Raw genomic sequence first — 17,872 nt, 5'->3', positions numbered from 1 at the left:
CCTCCATTTTCCCACAAACCTACAACCACTTGGGAAGAAAAAGCCTTCAAAACAATTTCCTCACAAAAACCAGAATGCATGAAGTGAACAACAAGGTCGTCACAGATCTCCATTACAAATCTTAATGTGCTCCTCTCCCGTGTAATGCATGAAGTACCTTTAAGAGCAAGATTTGATTCTGTTTTAATATATCTTGAATTCTTGTTTAAAATATTTGTGCAGCAGCACACAAGTCACCTTCCCTCCACAGGGAACGGATGTGCACTACAGCCAGGCTCCCACCTGCTTGACTGCTCTGTGTGTTCGTACAGCTGGAAAGGGAAATACATGGACCAGCAGCTACCTTCCCAGAGCCCACAGCCACCCAGCACAGCACTCAGCTCCCCAGGAAATCATAGCTACCCAGCACATGCCTATTTAACCCACAGTCCTTGATGAGCTCATTTCCTATGAACGTTTTGTTTTAAGAAAAAAAAAGAAAAAAAGAGACTACCTTCAGGAAGCAGTGTGAAACAGAAGCCTACAACCAATTCAACCAAAGCTATTTACGTACTGCCCAAGTCTGATTCTTTACATTCATGGGAAGTTTTATTGAAAGCAAATTTTAGGAGCCAAAATTATTTTTCTCCTTAGTTCCTCTCACCAGGTTTAACTATATTCCACTTCAACAACAGAAGATTAAAAAAAAAATACAATCACAAGCCACTTGGAGTGCTTTTCTCCTCTTTTCCCAGAGCATGAACCAGATACTTTGGTGATCCTAAGGAGGGAAGTTCCTTGTAAATCTAGTTGCTGTTTCTCCAATTACACCAGCAGCCTTTTTTAGCAGAAGTAATCTGGACAGAGCAGGCTGGTTTGGTGTAATCTGGAAGGCTGTTGTAATAACTGACAGACAGAAAAAAGCACAGGGAAGGGCCTGGCAGCTGTATAAAGCTCCCTCCGAGCCTTGAGCGCTGTAGAAGTACATCAGCCTCGGCCACCAGCATGACCAGCCAGTCCCAAGGAATCCAGCAGCTTTTGCAGGCAGAAAAACGTGCCAAGGACAAGCTTGAGGAAGCCAAAAAGAGTAAGCATGTGGCCTGGTTTTACTCTCTTTTTCTACTGTAAGCTTTTCAGAAATACAGTGGCTCAAGGAAAAAAATTATTTCATCTGCACACATTGCAGATGTGCACCTATTCTTTCCTATGTGCCACTTCCCTTTCACTTGCATTAGTGCCATGCCTTTACTGCAGCAGGCATTTACCCAGATGCATACTTGGCTTAAATTCTGTGCACACATGTGCTTGTGTGTGTGTGTGTGTGCCTCTTTACATTAAACAAGGCTTTCTTTGTTATATTCATCCTGTCAGCTAGATTTATTCTTGTTTTTTCTCTATGCCAATAAGGTCATTCCTTCTTTAGGTATTTAAACTAGAAGCCTACATGCCTCTGGTGGCCAGCTCCAGAGAATGAGACTCTAGACCATGTATTTTGCTTTACACACATTTTTAGTGTTCCTCTTTGCTTATGAAAACAAGCACCTTGCCTTTTAATCTCAACTGGGTGTCAAAAAGTATTTGACAATAAATTGGGATGGAAATAATCAAAGCCCCAGTACAATAACAAGAACTGAGACTGTTTCTTATAAGGTCTTATTACGAGCTACCAGCAAGTGATCAAACATTCTGTTTAGTATAAGCATATCTTGTATAAGTGTGCATAATCGGTATCCAAGAATAAATTCAAACCTTTATATTCTAATCAAATACAAGCAACAAAATAACAAGAAAATAAAAGCAATATCTCAACTTATAAAAAAAAGTTGAAACTTTAATAATTCCAGTAAAAGTAGGAATCATGAAAGCAAGAATACCATTCCATCAATCATTTTCTGTATTCATCTCCTATTGATTTTAACACAAAATACTGTGGCCACAGTTTACTGAATGTAGGTTCCAACTACATGAGTCACCAACTTGCATTGGCCATGACAGATGAATGCTATTTCACATAACAATCTTGACTTAGAAACAGGAAGCTTAATGGCATCCTGCAGCACTGAAGTAAAATGGGTGAAGATCATAGAATGGTTTGGGTTGGAAGGGGCTTTTAAGATCATCTAGTTCCAACCCCCTGCTATAGACCAGGACACCTCTCACGAGACCGGGTTGCTCAAAGGCCCTGTGCAGCCTGGCCTTGGACACCTGCAGGGAGAGGGCATTCACAGCCTCTCTGGACAACCTCTTCCAGTGAAGAATGATGCCATGTGCAGCAAGATAGTGCAATAAAGGATTTCGTTTTCCAAGAAAAAATAGAAGCTAAAGAAAAATAGTCTACGTAATATGCATATTCCCTCTACATATCAATCAGTGTCATTGTGTGATGTGCTAATTTGTACAGCAGACAAGTGGAAAAGTCTCGTCCCTTCCTTGAGCATCCAGCTGCTGCCCATGCCTTGCAGCCATGCAGAAGCAACAGCATTCTCCCATCTTCAAAAAAAAAAAAAAAAAAAAAAAAAAGGCTCACCAGAAGGGTGTTTGGGGTTGCTATTCCAAACTTGAAGTCCAGGAATAATTAGGTAGAAATTCAACCTTTCTACAGCCAGCTGAGGTGCTTTCAATGAGATTTGCTCCCCTTCTGATGCAGGGCAGAGGACATGCATGGTTCCCCAGGGCAAAAAAACTGGGTGATCTGTAAGGGCACAACCTCACATGCAGGGAATGAGTAAGGTCTGAACACCAATTGCAGACTCAGTCCTTTAGCTGTGACAGCTTGACATCACTTACATTTTTGTGTGTTTGTGTGAGGTTTTTTTGTAAACAACAAAAAAAGGCAATTTGGCTTTTTCTGAAACATCCAGTTTAAAAGAAGCTCTGTAAGTTAAGAAGTCTCCAAAATAAAAAGTATCATTATAGCATTCAAGTAATGACCAAAATGAGCATCTTGCTGAGTCCAGATATAAGCCAAGCTGGGTTTACTCTATTCTGCCTACAAGTACACTCCTCTGTCAGCAACCCAGCCCCACGCACAGCACTCATGATAAACATGGGGCTTCTTCTAGATAAGCTTCCTTCCAAATCCCTCTGAGTCTGAGTTCAACCCCTGCCCATGCCTACCAGTGCTGCAGTGCTGAGGGAAGAGTTATTCAGCAGCTACAGCAAACAAGCTGTAGAAGTTTTGTTTTCAGTAAAAACAGAATACAAATATTTCATCAGTATGACTTCCTTCTCTATAACTCATCTCCACTCTCACGCTCTTGCTGTTGCTAGCACAAATTCTCCTTGCTGTCCTTCACTTCAGGTTTTCATGGCAATGTCACTGTGCCACTTTTACATGCCTAAGTATACCAGGAATGGCCTAAATAACTTCAGCCAGGGACTGAAGAGGTTTTCCTACTGCCAAATCCTGTTGTGCCAAACGAGAATTATTTCAGCAGTCTTGTTCCCAGAGTGATTCAGCAGTTGAATCAACATTAATGACTGCAAAGTCTGCCTCTGAGTGAGACTAAAATACAAGGAACATCAAACAGAATTAATATATTGAAGTGCAACCAGTTAACCTGCACACACCGTTCGGAGAAGCAAGGTGAGGGTGTCCTTCCTCACCTCAGAAGCACCAGCCCTGGCCCACCTCAGACCAGCTGGGATCAGCAGCTGCTGCTCTTGGCCGGGCATCTCAAAGCTCTGGTTTAGAGTGCTGAACCCGTTCTGCCCATGCCAAGCAGCCCTGCCCCTGCTGAACCCTAAATATGACCTCCTTGTCACTGCAAACAGTCTTTGCACAACACCATGGGTTGAGTAAACCAGATTATCCTATTTATGCTGTAATGTGAGAAGAAGGAAAGGCCGGCTGCTCGAAGGTCACAAGTGCAAGTCATTTTCAAGGAAATGCAATTACCAAAAGTACGCTTCTGCAAAACTGTCATGTTTACTGCTGAAACTCACATAATCAGAACAAAATGTAGAATGGACACACAGAGAATCATACATAAGCAGGTAATGGGCCTGGCTGTTACTGAAATACGTGCAGCTGTTTGTAATGCAAAATCTACTTGGACCACTGAAGCTCACCAATAAATACAATTACAGTTACAAAGCAAAGCAAAAGTGTAGCATCACAGCTCTTCTTGCTCAGTATCCTTTATCTCGCCTTCCATATCACATTCTTTGCCATATCATCAACTGATGTCATTTATACCTGACAATTTATTAACAGTCAATTGGTAAATACACATATGCAAGGCTGAAACCATCCAATCCATTAATTGTGAACAAAAAAGAGCTTGCTGTTCTCTATCCTTTTGTACACTGCACTGCCTTGTCTATTGTTTTTTCCTTAAGCATAAATTGTATCCCTGAAATAACTTATCATTGTCAGAACCAAAATGTCTATTTCTGAAAACCCTTTTGGCTAAAAGAAGGGAAAATAATGTGTCACGTACACTGGATTTAGCAAAACTTGGATTCCTATAGATTTTTATGTCTTAGCTTGAATTTCTAGTTTCCAATACAATGGAAGCCTACATGAAACTTTTCAAGAAATCATGTTAAAAAAACTCACAAATATTAACATAACACTTCAGAAAAATGATATCAATTACATCCATCATGCTCACTTGGACAATACCCGCAACATATTTTAACTAGCAAAAAGCTATATATACACTGATCAGCTGGTTTTACTGCATTTTATTGTAACTGCAAAATAGTCTTTAAAAATGAGCATTCCTAAATCCCATTTAGCAGACAAAAAACAAAGCAGAAAACGACAGAAACAGTCTTATATAAAGAAAACGTCATTAATTTTTGGCAGCTTATTCATTTGACATTTCTGTGCAGAAATTTAGCTAGAAGCCCAGATGATCTGTTTGAAAACAGAAAGATGATTTTAGCAAGTCAATTCTGGGGAAGCAAGATAACAGTGTTTAAGCAAATTAGAACATAAAATTTTCAGAAAGATTTAATTCCTACTGCCTTTCTCTTGCAAGATGCTTGAATAAATAAATAAATCACTCTGGTTGCTCCAAATTTAACCAGAGTTATTTCATTAACACTGTGGCAATACCTATAAAGAAGGGCATAACAGAAAGCTACAGAAAGCTGGTTAAGATTAGCGTGATTTAACGTGAAGCTTGGAAGCCTGCTGATTCCCCCTCCTCTCCCTCAGGTACCATATCCAGGGCATAGTGGGAAATGGAGCCAGGACAGCTCTGCTCCATTGCTGTTCCCTGTCCTGAAGGATGAGAAAGAAGGAAGGACAAACAGGCAGCAGCAGACCTGGCCCTCACTGTATGTCCCTTGGGACAAAGGTCTCTTCAAACTGAGAGCTTTCTGCACCTCACCTTTTCAGTCCTGGGGTAAATCTATGAAAGACAGGTTGGCTCGCCCATCCTTCCTCTTTCTCTAGCCCACTTTATGCATGATCTTGGCTTAATTGCTGTGCTCTGCCACCCATGAGGACATAAGGTTTAATATTAGCTCAGCTGTATGATAGAGAATCCCACCTAGAAGTCCAGTAAGACCTGGAAAAGGCAATTCCTTATTGTACATCTAAGGTAGCAGACAAGTGGTTAATAACAGACCGATTAATTAATTTTGGTTTGCCTCTAGTGAAACAGCAGGTTAAGCTCTAGTTTCTGCTTAACTTAATCAGGTGCAGCATATGCACTATCGCATATGTTGGCAGTTGCTGCTTCTGTCCACAACATTCTCGAACTAGCAGTAATTTACTCACAGCTTTTCCACTTAATTAAATAGGAAACAGCAGGTTCCTGCTGTGCCAATCCTAAAGGCAACATGGAAAAAAGAAAACAAAAAAAGCCAGTGGCTATCAGCCTCCAGAGACACCCTATGTATTGTGCTTATTCCAGTGTCAGGAACCGACATGTATGTATATATTCACTTTTTGCTTCCCCAGCTGCATTGTGAGAGGTGGATGAACTGCACTTCTATAGTTAGCCTCCTTTTCTATTGTATGCATTTTAAATGGATTCATTTATCTATCTCGTGGCCAAATATGCAACATATTTAGTACAGATGGCCCCCCAGATGGAATTTGAAATTAAAATCCCACCATTTTTGAAATAATTTAATTTACTATAGAGATCCAATTCTTCAGCTGGTGAAATTGGCAGAGCTTCATTTTAGTCACTCCCTCTGATCACAGTTCCAGAGAATCTCCTCCCAGTGCCATTTCTAAAGGAAAACCTCTATATTAAGCTGAACAGCTCTAAATTTGGAGATGAGAGGAAGAGCAATTTGAAAACACAGTTCTCATCTGGTCCCAAATTTTGTTCTCCAGATTGATATCAGGCTTTTACATGAGTCTGTCAGTATGATCCCAACACTCCATAAAATGACACAGAAGCTGAAGGTATCAGCTCCTATCAAGTAAATTCAAACTTTTGGGAATTAAAATACATCATTATTCCTCTATACAAACTATATTACTTTCATGGCAGGAGAACTCTGAGATGAGTAACAGCCTGCACAGGTGAGTACACCACTGATGAACTGAAAGGCTGTAAAGCTGTGGAGCTCCCCACCATTTTCCTTCTTGCTGTAAAACCTCACCTCTCTGTGTTACCCACAATAAGTCTGTCCATGAAATCCAACGGTTTGAGAACCAGAACTTCAAAAAGAAATCCATGTTTCAGGCAAATCTCTGCTCCTGCTCACTGTCCTGCAGATAAAGCTTCTGAAGGGGCCACCAGCTGAGCAAATACTTTACCACTGGATCGGGAATTTTGCCCAGTCAGAAACATACCAAAAACAATGGCCTTTCTCTCACATTCGGCTCTGTTGTGCCCTGCCCAGTTGGCAGATTGCTACATGTCACACCTGATAAGGCTTCAGAAGCCCAGCACAGGTGCAACCAATCCGACAGAGCCACCTGGAAAAAACAGGTCTGAAATTGGAATGCACAGCTCCCCAGCTTAGTTCAGGAATGTTCTTCAGGCTTTCCAAAAAGATACTGTTTTCAGTGTACTTGCATTTGAAGATTTAAAAACAAACCAAAAGCTTTGTGAAAGTACTGATATTTCTCAGTGACATCAAATAGGTAGCTACAGTAAATTAATGAAGGGGCATTTCATGCATCAGATTAAGCAAACATGTTCAGTTGTCCAGTTTTGCATTATCCTCATTTATGCAAGTAAACAAGGGATTTCTTATCCAGTTGAGCAAGAGTATCCTCTCCCACCCCTTACATTCTAGATGTATAGGAGAAAGAGACCAAAGAAATAAAAAAAATAAAAACAACAAATCAGCATCAGTGCCAGCAGCTTTAAACTTAATGCATCAGCTTTCAATGCAAGAGGATTGCTGCCCTATCAGTTAGTGATCTGCAGAAAGTAGCATAGCAGAATCATGTCGAGATCCACAACTTTTCCAAGTTTCTACATGCAAAGCATGCACACAACGTGTAACCATGGCAATGTCATGAGATGCTGAGTACTTCCTTTGTGTAAAAACTTATCACATGCCCATCAATCCCTCTACTTTCATCCTTATCTAACATCGCTGTGACACCCAGGCCGTGCCTTTTACCTGCTCCTGCAATAACTTACATGGGTTTCATTTCATATACCCTTAGTATTTACCTAAGAACAAATTAAGCTTGTAAACACAAGCCTTCCCAAGGGGAAAAGTCTAGTTTTCACTACTGCCTAAACTGCCATTTTTAAGTTCATCATCCTATTTAAAAATAAAATGAAGACTTCACAATAACTTCGATGTTTTCTGCACATTTGTAGAGAATACTATCAGCTTCCTTTTTCTCTTAATCACCCACCTCTGCATTTAACAGATGTTCAGGAAAAAGGGTGGGGGCAAAGAGGACAGAGCCAGGAGATTGCAGCTCAGTTTGGTAATGGTTAAGATGTATCTTGCAGCACTTTGGAAATCTGCCAGCTCTAAACAGAACCCAGTTGGTGTGGGATGAAGGGATCCTGGCGGCCAATCGATGCAGAAAAACCTCACAAAATAACGTCTTTTCCAATCACTGACAACTAAAATCTGTTATCTGGCTGCTACTATTGCTGATGAAGGGAAGATAGATATTTATTTAAACACAAAGCTGTGATGAAAAAAGAGTCATTTGTGTTATGAGAAAACGTGTAGTTGCAAAAGGACTTCTGTTGTTAGCAAACCAGCAAGATTTTCATTTTGGTGTGTGCTTTCGTGTAGAGAGCTGATCTCAGAAGATAGGTATTTTCACTCTAAAAGAGCCCTACTAAATCCCTTTGGCTCTTCTACCAATTCTGTGCAAATGCCACTGCTGCTCACCTTGCTCAAAACTTTGTCCAGGAAACTTCTACCCAAGTGAAATATCTCTTATGGTGGGAGATGCACCTTTTGGGATAATGTGATGACTGTGACATAAATCTGCGTTTCTTCCCTCTGTTAGGAAAGGGAAAGAGACTGAAGCAGGCCAAAGAAGAAGCCATAGCTGAGATAGACCATTACCGGTTGCAGAGGGAGAAGGAATTCAGGAACAAGCAAACAAACGTAAGTGAGACCTGTACGGGCTTTTGCAGTAAACCAAACTGTGTCAAAGAGCAGGATGTGGACACTCATAAACTCACCTGGCCATGCTGATTAAACACACCTGTCACACAGGCCTCACCTATGTTGTGCATATACTTCAGTTTGACTTCTTTCACAGGATTGGAATGCATTTGTACCTGATATTGTGGATTTTAACTACTGAAATTGTCCTGATTCTGTATTACGGTTCACGTTTGCCCTTTGGAAAGCATTTTCTCCCTTAAGCAACAATACTTTCAGGTTCTCCTAAAGGAGTGTTCCAGAAAGACCTCGTTTCTGCCCCGAAACTGGAGGTTGAAATAAGGTAGATGTTCCAGTCTTCCACTTCCACTTCTGTGGAGAGATCAGCTCCCTCTGTTCCACTTGAGCTTTTTAACTGCATAGAACAGCGCATCTTTGATGAACTGAAATCACCCAAGCTTTGGAGTTTTTCTCATCTTCCTAGAAACAACTGTCTGGATATTCCCTTATCTGATTTGCAGTTTGTTTTATATATTTATGGCATCTTGCTGTCATCTCTGCCATTTTCATAATATTTCACAAACTATTCTCTTTTTGCTTCGCAACTTTCCTCATGGTTTTCTTCTTGTTTCCTTCCTGTTTGTTTTGTTCAAAGGAAAGAAAACTGTTCAAAAACAGCAACAACAAAAAAGCCAAGGAGGTCAAATAAAAACTGCCATATAAATATATTATTTCAGACATATTTCACATAATACATTTCCCAGCAGAGATCATAATTTTTAGAACATACACACCAAGTTTCCTGTATGCACTGTCAGCCTCCAGACACACTACCAGTCTGCCAGGCCAGGTGGACTTGTCTTATACAAACAACTTCAGATTTTTACTGATCCTAACAAAGTAAAAATGCATCTAAATGTCTTAAACTTCTCAACCAAACAGAACCTCCTGGTTTAGTCTAATATACACAGCAGAGGAGAAATAAAAAAACTTTGTTTTGGTGCACTCAATATTTTCATCATAAACAAAAACTCAAGCTGCAAGCAGAGGCCATTGTTCGACACCTGAGCATGTTACACAAGCAGGCCAGAGCATGCATTGCTCCTCAAATGAGAGCATGCTGTGTAAGATCACTGCAGTCCTGCTTCAAGTTCCCTGGCCCCATTATGCAGAACATTTAGCTACCTCAGAGCAACGTCATCACATTTAACCTGCACTTAGAAGGCAGTGAGGAGGTAACCCAAGAAGGTCTGACACCCTGCTCAGTTTGCTGGCTCGTGTATGCAGACACTAATATAATTTTTGGTCAGTCTCACTTAATGCTGTTTCTCATCTTACTGTGTGTTGCTGGACCTTCCTGGGGTAATTTTTCCTGTCCCATGAGATGTTCGGCACCAGTTCAAAATGAACAATGACAAAAAAAAAGTCATGATTAACATGAGGTTAGAGTGACGAACAGCAAGACTTTGTTTTCAGAAATAACAACTTTTCACAAGAGACATACAAAATTGAAGTTTAGAACCCAAATTGGTTTTCATAGTGCACGTGGTGTTGCACTCAGGTCTGAGGTCACTGAACTCCGGCATTGTGAACGCTGGCTCCAAACCTGTGCTTTCAGAAACAGAGTAATGCATCAGCAACTTCGGAATGCCTCTAACATAAAACCAGCGTGGGCAAAATGATGGACAGACTATAAAGGTCAGAAGAAATCACAAACTAAACTGAACATTGCCTGGATCCTGATAAGAGAACGAATTCAGAAGTGGAGTGGAAATAAAAGATGAAAAATAAGATTAAGAATCAACCATCTCAGATCAGTATTTAGCACAAACCAGGAGAGCAGGTTCCTGATTTAGAGACGCTCTTCTTATTATAATCCTCTCCTTGAGGTTTTGCAAAAATATTTAGTAGCTGGATAACATGCAACCATCTGGGATCTCTAGAAAGTTATTTTCCCCAGTGGAAAAAATCAGCTTCATAAATCTGGTTTAAGCTGTACAATCTTTCCCACATGAGACCCTTACAACTTGTCTAAAAGCTAAAATAAAATGCCAACTAAAAATAGTTACTACAGAAAATGATACTCTTTTCCCAGTGTTTACAATTGTGTCTACATCCTGTATTTCTTCCAAATCAGAAAATGTTTTACATCTGGACTGCAGACAAACTTCTTACTACGTTGCCAGGTACAGATAATTGCAAGCGTGATTTGTGCAAAAGGAGATCATAGTTCAGCTGCCTCTCCTTCTTTCAAGTACTAAGTTGGGCAGAAGTCACATGGAAAATACAACTAATGACTCCTCCTGTTTGAGGTCATCCTCTATGTACCCCTACTACCATCACAGGTTAGTCCAGCTGCTAGTCCGCCCCAGAGAACTGTGACAGGAACAAGGAGAATATGTTATTTATTACTTTCTTACTCTGTGTGCAGAAATGTCTTCCGCTCTTCCCTGTGGAATTCTCCAGCTGAAAACAAAATCCTCTCTCAGTATCTGAAGGACTTTTCCATAAGGGAAGAATGCGAGAGATGTTGGGGCAGTGGGGGAGGAGGAACAAAGCCACGGATTTGGAACGTGTGCATCTGTTTATAACATAACCTTGCTAAAATGTTCAGCGAGCGGAGAGTCAATTAAATTCTAAGCGAACGTCCTGATATTAACTGTGCCAGAAGCTGTCTGGTACTTTGCCAGATAAGAAAATGTAACATTAAAAGACCTTGTCTGAGGCCTGTTGAGGGTTATACATCGGTAGCTGCTGAAGACATTTCAAATACTCTGAAACTCTAACAATGCAGTTTCGGGAAGGCTTTCCCATGTTTTGCTCCTTAGCTGTGCTCGCATTCATTCTGAATGAGGCCAAATGAGGCACAGGAGTGCTGAAACTCAGTTGACTAGTCATTAAAACAGAAAATGAATAAAATGAATGGTTAAAAGACAAAACACGTACAGCATTGTTCCCACAGGGAGCTGGGAAATTTGCATTACATGGGAGATTCCTATTGCTAATGAGCATATGAAAGAGTTGCCTTTAATTCTGTTTTCATGTGTACGGTTCAACCTAGATCATACCCTTACTGTTAGAAAACAGTGTGACGTGTTTGCATTATGTTTATGCTAGACAATAAAGAGAAGTGCAATAAACACAGTCATGCATAATGTCTGCCTTGTTTAGAGGACTTTTGCTTTTTCAGGTAATGGGCTCCCAAGGTAACCTCTCCACTCAAATAGAAGAGCAAACAACAGAAACCATCCGAAACCTCACCAGCAGCTACCAGAAGAACAAGGAGAGCGTGATGAAAAAGCTTCTGAACATAACATATGATGTCAAGCCCGAAGTCCACCAGAACTTCAGATACGCAGCTTAAGATCAACTATATCTAGGGGAAGGTTGTTTGTAAAAAGTAGCCTTGTTTCTTAACAACCACAGATAGTTCCTCCTCTATTGTTTCTGAATGTGTGAGAGAAAACACTGAAGCCAGAAGTGTACAGTTCCATAAAGGTTTTGATGCGATAACAACCACGCAGGGTTTCACAGCCATTTGTTGGAATAGTGTTGTTCCCTGTTGACAGCCTAGCCCCTGTCATTTGGATGGGTGCAAGTCAATAAATGCAGAAGAAATGATTATTTGACACCAGCAGCTTTTCAGTGGGAGTCTTTTTCATATCAAATGTTCTGTACTAAACGGGTTGTTGCATAATGTCTGTTTATCTCAATCTTTAGTATACTTCAAGTCACATGAAATAAAATACTACAAAAAATAAAAACAAAGCATTTCTATTTAGATTGTGACACATGTAGCAGTCAGGTTCTGGAATATAAAGGAGCAGTCCAATTTTGGAATATATAGGAGCTGCCAGTTTTTGCTGAAAAGTAAGACATCAGAATAATTATCATTTTTTTAATCCTAATTTAAAGCAAAATATAGATATCTTGGGTAGAATTATGTTCAAAAAGCCATATTCAAGGTATCACCCTGTTATTTAAATACATCATGGGCTTTATCGTAGGGTTTTTAAGTCTGAAAAATGACAACAGCAGCAATCATTTATAAATTTGCCTATGCTCAAGGTGCACTCTAGCATGCCCATCATTACCTACACATTTACACCAAAAGCACAGGAATCCATCAGCTCAGACCATACCTCTGCTACGCTAACTAGTCCCTTATTCCACAACACGTCTGTGGAAATCCAGTTGGTCAGGGCTCACCTACTTTTACCTGAAGTGACCCTGAGTAACATTTCTCTCCACAGTGGCACAGATTTCCCTTGATATAAATTTTTCTGAAGTTAGGAAAAAAACAACATGGTCTGGTTGCTTTAAGTTGAAGCCCATTAAATCTGATGGCAGGCTGAGGAACGAACTGATGGAGTGGGGAGGAGTTGGCACACACCTGCATTGTGAACCATATAAATGCTTTGTCTTCACTACAAAATTACACTGGATTAGAAAACAAGCTTGAGAAATTGAGAAGATTAGCAAACAATTGCCACATTTTCCACTCCACGCAGACACAGACAAATCATTTCAATTTCATGGCAGCTAGTCATAGGCAATCTCTTGTTCCTGGGAGGTTTACACAGCTGACATGCTGTCATGTGTAAAATGACCATAAAGCTGTAGTCAACTTAATGTCAGCAAATGTGACTCCTCAAGGCCGTGCTTGATGCTACATAATCTCACAGCCCTGACTGTTACAAGCTCCCATGCTTGATTATGTTCTCTGGAGACAGCACAAGGATAAAGGGGAATGGGAAAGAGACCAGAAATGCTACTGACATCAGCTGAAAGGCTCTTTCACATAGGAGTGCTTGGAATCAAGTTGTGATGAGTTTGACTTACTGAGGGGATGAAGGAGCCCCAGTTCCAGCTCAGGAGCCCGAGTCAGTGCTGCACCCTTCTACAGGCATGGGCAGCTGGAATGGCCTCGGCACACACACCTCCAGCCTGCACTGCAGTCCCAGCACGGTGCTCAGATGTGAAGCATATGCCTTCTGTGAAATTAAATTAACATTGGAAAGTGATCATTCTGAAAGGAAACAGCATAAGCCAAAACACAGCCTGAACTCCACACTAAGAAAGTATCCTCCACACTAAAGGAACATCCAGTGTCAAGATGACTGGCTTAAGTTCGACCCCTTAGCAGTTACTGCCAAATAACCTGACTTTTCTAAAATGGAAGAAGATGGTGACTGGCAAACTGATTCCAAATTTGGCTAAGCCAAAGCAGAGACAGGGGTGGAACAAAGAATTTATTTGAAAAGCTAAGGCTTTGAGGTGCGGAATAAGTGATAGTAGGAAGCCTCAACATAATTAGGTGCAGAAATTATTTCTGTGGCAAGCAAGCAGGCACAAGATCCTGCAGTGATTCTGTGGTGGGAGGATGTGACTAGATAGCAAAGAAATTACTTTCCTTTGATTCCTTACTCTCTTCCTACCTTACAGAATTGTACCAACATTTTGGGGGCAGGAGAAGTTATTTCTTAAATTTTTCAGCTGTGTTATTCTCCACCTAAATGTTTGACTGCCAGTCCAACTAGCACTGTACTGCATGATCTCCCCAAGCACTTGATGTAATTAGCACTGCTCTACCTGCCCACCACCTTTCTCCCATTCTTGTGAAAATCTCCCCTGTCACCAGCTGCTCCTCTTGTGAAGCTCTCGACCTCGTTTCAGGGCTGTTCTGCACCCTTCCAGAGCTAACGGCCACATACACATCTTCTCTAAAAGACATCTTCCCATGAATGCAGCCCCCTGACAGAAACACATGTTTCACAGCAGAGGCCACTAGGAGCAGGAGACTTGCTGTCTGGAGGGGAAGATGCAGCTCTATGTGCACACATCTCCTCCAGACCCACTCTCTGCATGCTTTATTAATGTCAACATGGCCAACTACATTAAAAACTCATCTGAAATACAGGGAACAGACAAAGCAGTTAGACTACTTGAGGCTCTGTGAAGCCCAAACGAGGCTGCTCATGTCAGCCTACCCAGTCTGTTCAATGCCAACTCTTACACAGTTACACTGTGAGTGCAGCAATGACCTAGCCATACCCTCTCTACCCTCCATACCCGAGAAGGAAATTGGGTCTTAAGTGCTTAAGCTTCCTGGATGTGATATTTTTGAACTGTGGCCACTATGAAGAGCTACCACTCATGAAGATAAAAATAATTCATTATGTTTAGTGGCTTGCTACTGAGAGAGAAATCTGAGCTTTGAGCACTCTGTGCATTTAGACTAAGTCCTACTTCTGGATGGGGATAGTGTGGTTGTGTTGCTGCTTGTAGCTGTGTGGAGGTATAGGCCAAAGCAGACTTCATGTAAGTTGGCAAGAACCTTTCTTTTTTAAATGAAGAGTTGCATCAATGGAATATTGAGAAGCCAAGAAAATGTCTGCAGAATTTACAAGAGCACAAATATCTTGTATGCAACATTCAAGTTTTAGAACAATGGCACACAGTAATTCCAGTGCAAAGAAAAATAGAAGAAATGAGGTTTAATTTAAAAATACTCTTCAAAGCATTTCAAATAAATAAATAGAAAGTATAACTGGGTACTCTGTATCATCAGTGACCTACTAGGGATGACCAAAAATGACTGTATAGATCACCACTTGAGGTTTGATGCAACATCAGTTAGGTGGTGCCTGCAACACTTCCATTCCCCTCAGCACTGGACCCTTCCCATGGCTTAGTGCTCCCAGTTCATCCTCCGCCCATGCACAGGGTTGTATGCTTGTGCAGGAGGTGTAACAGAGCCCAGCTGCCATCCCTAACCTGATGTCTCCCCCCCAGGAGGCCCTGCAGCTCCAAGGAGCTCCCAGCCCTTGCAGCACTCTGATGAACTCGTACCTGGCGTGTACTAATGCAATTACCAAATAAAGTGGCACGATGTTAACAAATGGCACAACAGAAAGTCATAGATTGCATTCTTGCTTGGTAGTTTCTTTTTCATTAATAACTGTGAAAACAGGGTATCAGAAAATACCTGAAAAGGTGTTGTGAAGAATTCTGTTTCTCCAACCACGTTCTTGCCATGGAAACCTGCTGCCCGCCAGCAGAGCACCATCACAGCATGCTATCATAAAGTGTAGACAGTGGGCAGCTGTAGTCTGAACCTGGTAAAGATTTTGGTGTAAGAGCAGCGATTCCAGCCTTATGCTGTTCCAGAATACACTACAGGCAAATGGCAATTAAGCAAGAAACATGAATGCTTTATGTTATATTCTTCTTTGTGCATACAATACAAATACTTCACAGTGGTTTCCTCCAACTCATTGAAGGAAAAGAGGAAATGCCTACTATATAATACACAAGTGACACATATTCCTGCCAACCTCACAGTGGCCTCTTCTTCACAGATTTGATTATTCCTCATTTTATGGCAGAATAAGGCACTTCAAACTCTAAGTCTTCCCCGAGGAATGTTAACGCTTGTTAGAAGTACATGACCCAACCAGCAGTACTACAAAACACTTGGAAAATGTTACATTGGAGTACTATTAATACACTCTATTGCACTTACAGGACATGACTGCGTGTGGAAAATCTGATTACTTGCAAGCTTATTAACTTACTGAGATTCCTCATTGCTTTTAAGACAGACAGGCCGCAAAGGAGTTACCTGACTCAGGGCAATTCCTGAAAGTCTTCTCTTACCCAAACACTTTATTTACAAGCATACCAGACTCCCAACTTCTTACTGAATTTCCACACTGCTTTTAGAAATACTGCAATTTTCTCCAAAGAAAGCTAGCTTGGTTGAAGTTAAATACCATGACAGGCTATGTAGAACCACTGTAAGAAGATCATCTTAGACTCAATTGTCAACTGCTGTGAATCAGCACAAGTGGGGTAATACCAGTGAAGCAGCAATCAACTCATTTTTGCAGTATTTTTTCTGAGCTCTACATCTGCATATAGCTCAGGCACTTAACAGGCATTGCTGCTCCAGAATGCCCAGAGAGTTCTGCTGCTCCTTAGTAGCGTTTCTCACACTGGAACCCAGAATCAGTAAAACACCTTATTCTGGAGGGGATGGCTAGATTAACAAAGCACAAGAAAAGCAAGCATGTCCACAGTCACTACTTTTGCTGGACTAATATATGCGGCCGTTTCGACTCCCAGAACAGCAGAGCATGCTGTCAATGAAACTGGCTACAGAGTACAACACACAACTAAAGCAAACTTCAAGTCTCAATAAAACTAACATTTTCTGAGAAAACCTGATTTTTTTTTTTTTTTTTATTATTTTTTCCCCCAGTCAGATCAAGCTTTAAATTATGGTGTTGTATTATTTTCCAATGAGAACAACTAAGAAGCAGAACTTACCACAGAACTCAATGCAGTGCTCCTCAGGATACTGGTTGTTTCAACTGAAAAAAAATGATATCACCATGGTCAATGTAACATGAACATCTGTCACAGCTTTGATCTATACAGAAATTCAATAATGCTGCAGTACAACATGGTGCTTTAAAATTGTGATTCACTTGTTTGAGATGATTTGCTCAAGCACTAAGACCAATATTTATATTCTTTGGTGGTTAAGATGTCACATTCTAGAGGAAATATGTTCCTCGCAGAACCATGTGGACTCATCAGCAAACATAGAATGCAGTCATGTTTACTAACGTGCTATTAATTACTTTGTGGGTAGTAAAGTTGCATCCCTGACCAGCTTCAGAATGAAACTATCTTTCTTTGCAATGGTTTGCAAACATGTATCCTACACACAAACATTCCAGTTTTTCCCAAAACCTTTGGCAGCTTTTCAATTAAACTTGAGATTCATTCTCTAATATCAGCTGGAAAAAGATGAGATTATATGTGCACTAGCCAAGGCAGCATGTAATTAAAATTCAAAGCACTAACAAAAACTGTACTTTGCTGTTTATAGGTGAGATGCAGGCATAAAGTTTAATGAGCCTCTTTGTTTTCTCACCCCCTTGCGACTTGTTCCAACTCTTAACTATTCCTTTGCCTTGTAAACCTCGGGTCCATGAGAGGTGAAGACCAGCCTGAAGGTGCATAACATAACGAGCATGTCTGAGTTTATGTTACACTGCTTCGCTTCCGCTTTGCTGCTCTTGTGAGTCTGGAGTCTTGCAGAGTACTAACAGCAACAAAGTTCAGAAGTCATCCAATAAATTGGCACTGATACAGTTACAAATGTCTGCACAGCCAAAACATTAGTAGTACAAGCAGAAGCGTTTGCTGACCTTATAGGCTACTACTGGAGTTCAGAATTCAGTGTCTCCGTGAAAGAATTGGGAATTGAAAGAGCAGTCTTAACAGACTTACCAACTAAAGGAAGTGCACTGCAATGACATGGGTTGGCAAGGAGGTCCAGCTCTTGACTTAAAACCTCCGGCTAATGCCCTAA

General features: G+C 40.9%; 1 protein-coding gene across 1 annotated transcript; it reads left to right on the top strand.

Annotated features, from left to right (window-relative positions):
- Window positions 1-887: 887 nt before the first annotated feature.
- On the top strand, window positions 888-12,121 carry ATP6V1G3 (ATPase H+ transporting V1 subunit G3). Its single transcript, XM_042873856.1, has 3 exons — window positions 888-1,066; window positions 8,387-8,487; window positions 11,678-12,121. The coding sequence occupies exons 1-3, from the start codon at window positions 985-987 to the stop codon at window positions 11,849-11,851; spliced, it is 357 nt and encodes a 118-aa protein (XP_042729790.1). The 5' UTR covers window positions 888-984; the 3' UTR covers window positions 11,852-12,121.
- Window positions 12,122-17,872: the final 5,751 nt, after the last annotated feature.

This window comes from Lagopus leucura, unplaced genomic scaffold (assembly GCF_019238085.1).
Source record: "Lagopus leucura isolate 7727_CA_CO unplaced genomic scaffold, USGS_WTPT01 Super-Scaffold_100009, whole genome shotgun sequence".
In the NCBI taxonomy this organism is placed as follows: domain Eukaryota; kingdom Metazoa; phylum Chordata; class Aves; order Galliformes; family Phasianidae; genus Lagopus; species Lagopus leucura.
This window is presented reverse-complemented; position numbering and strand designations above follow the sequence as displayed.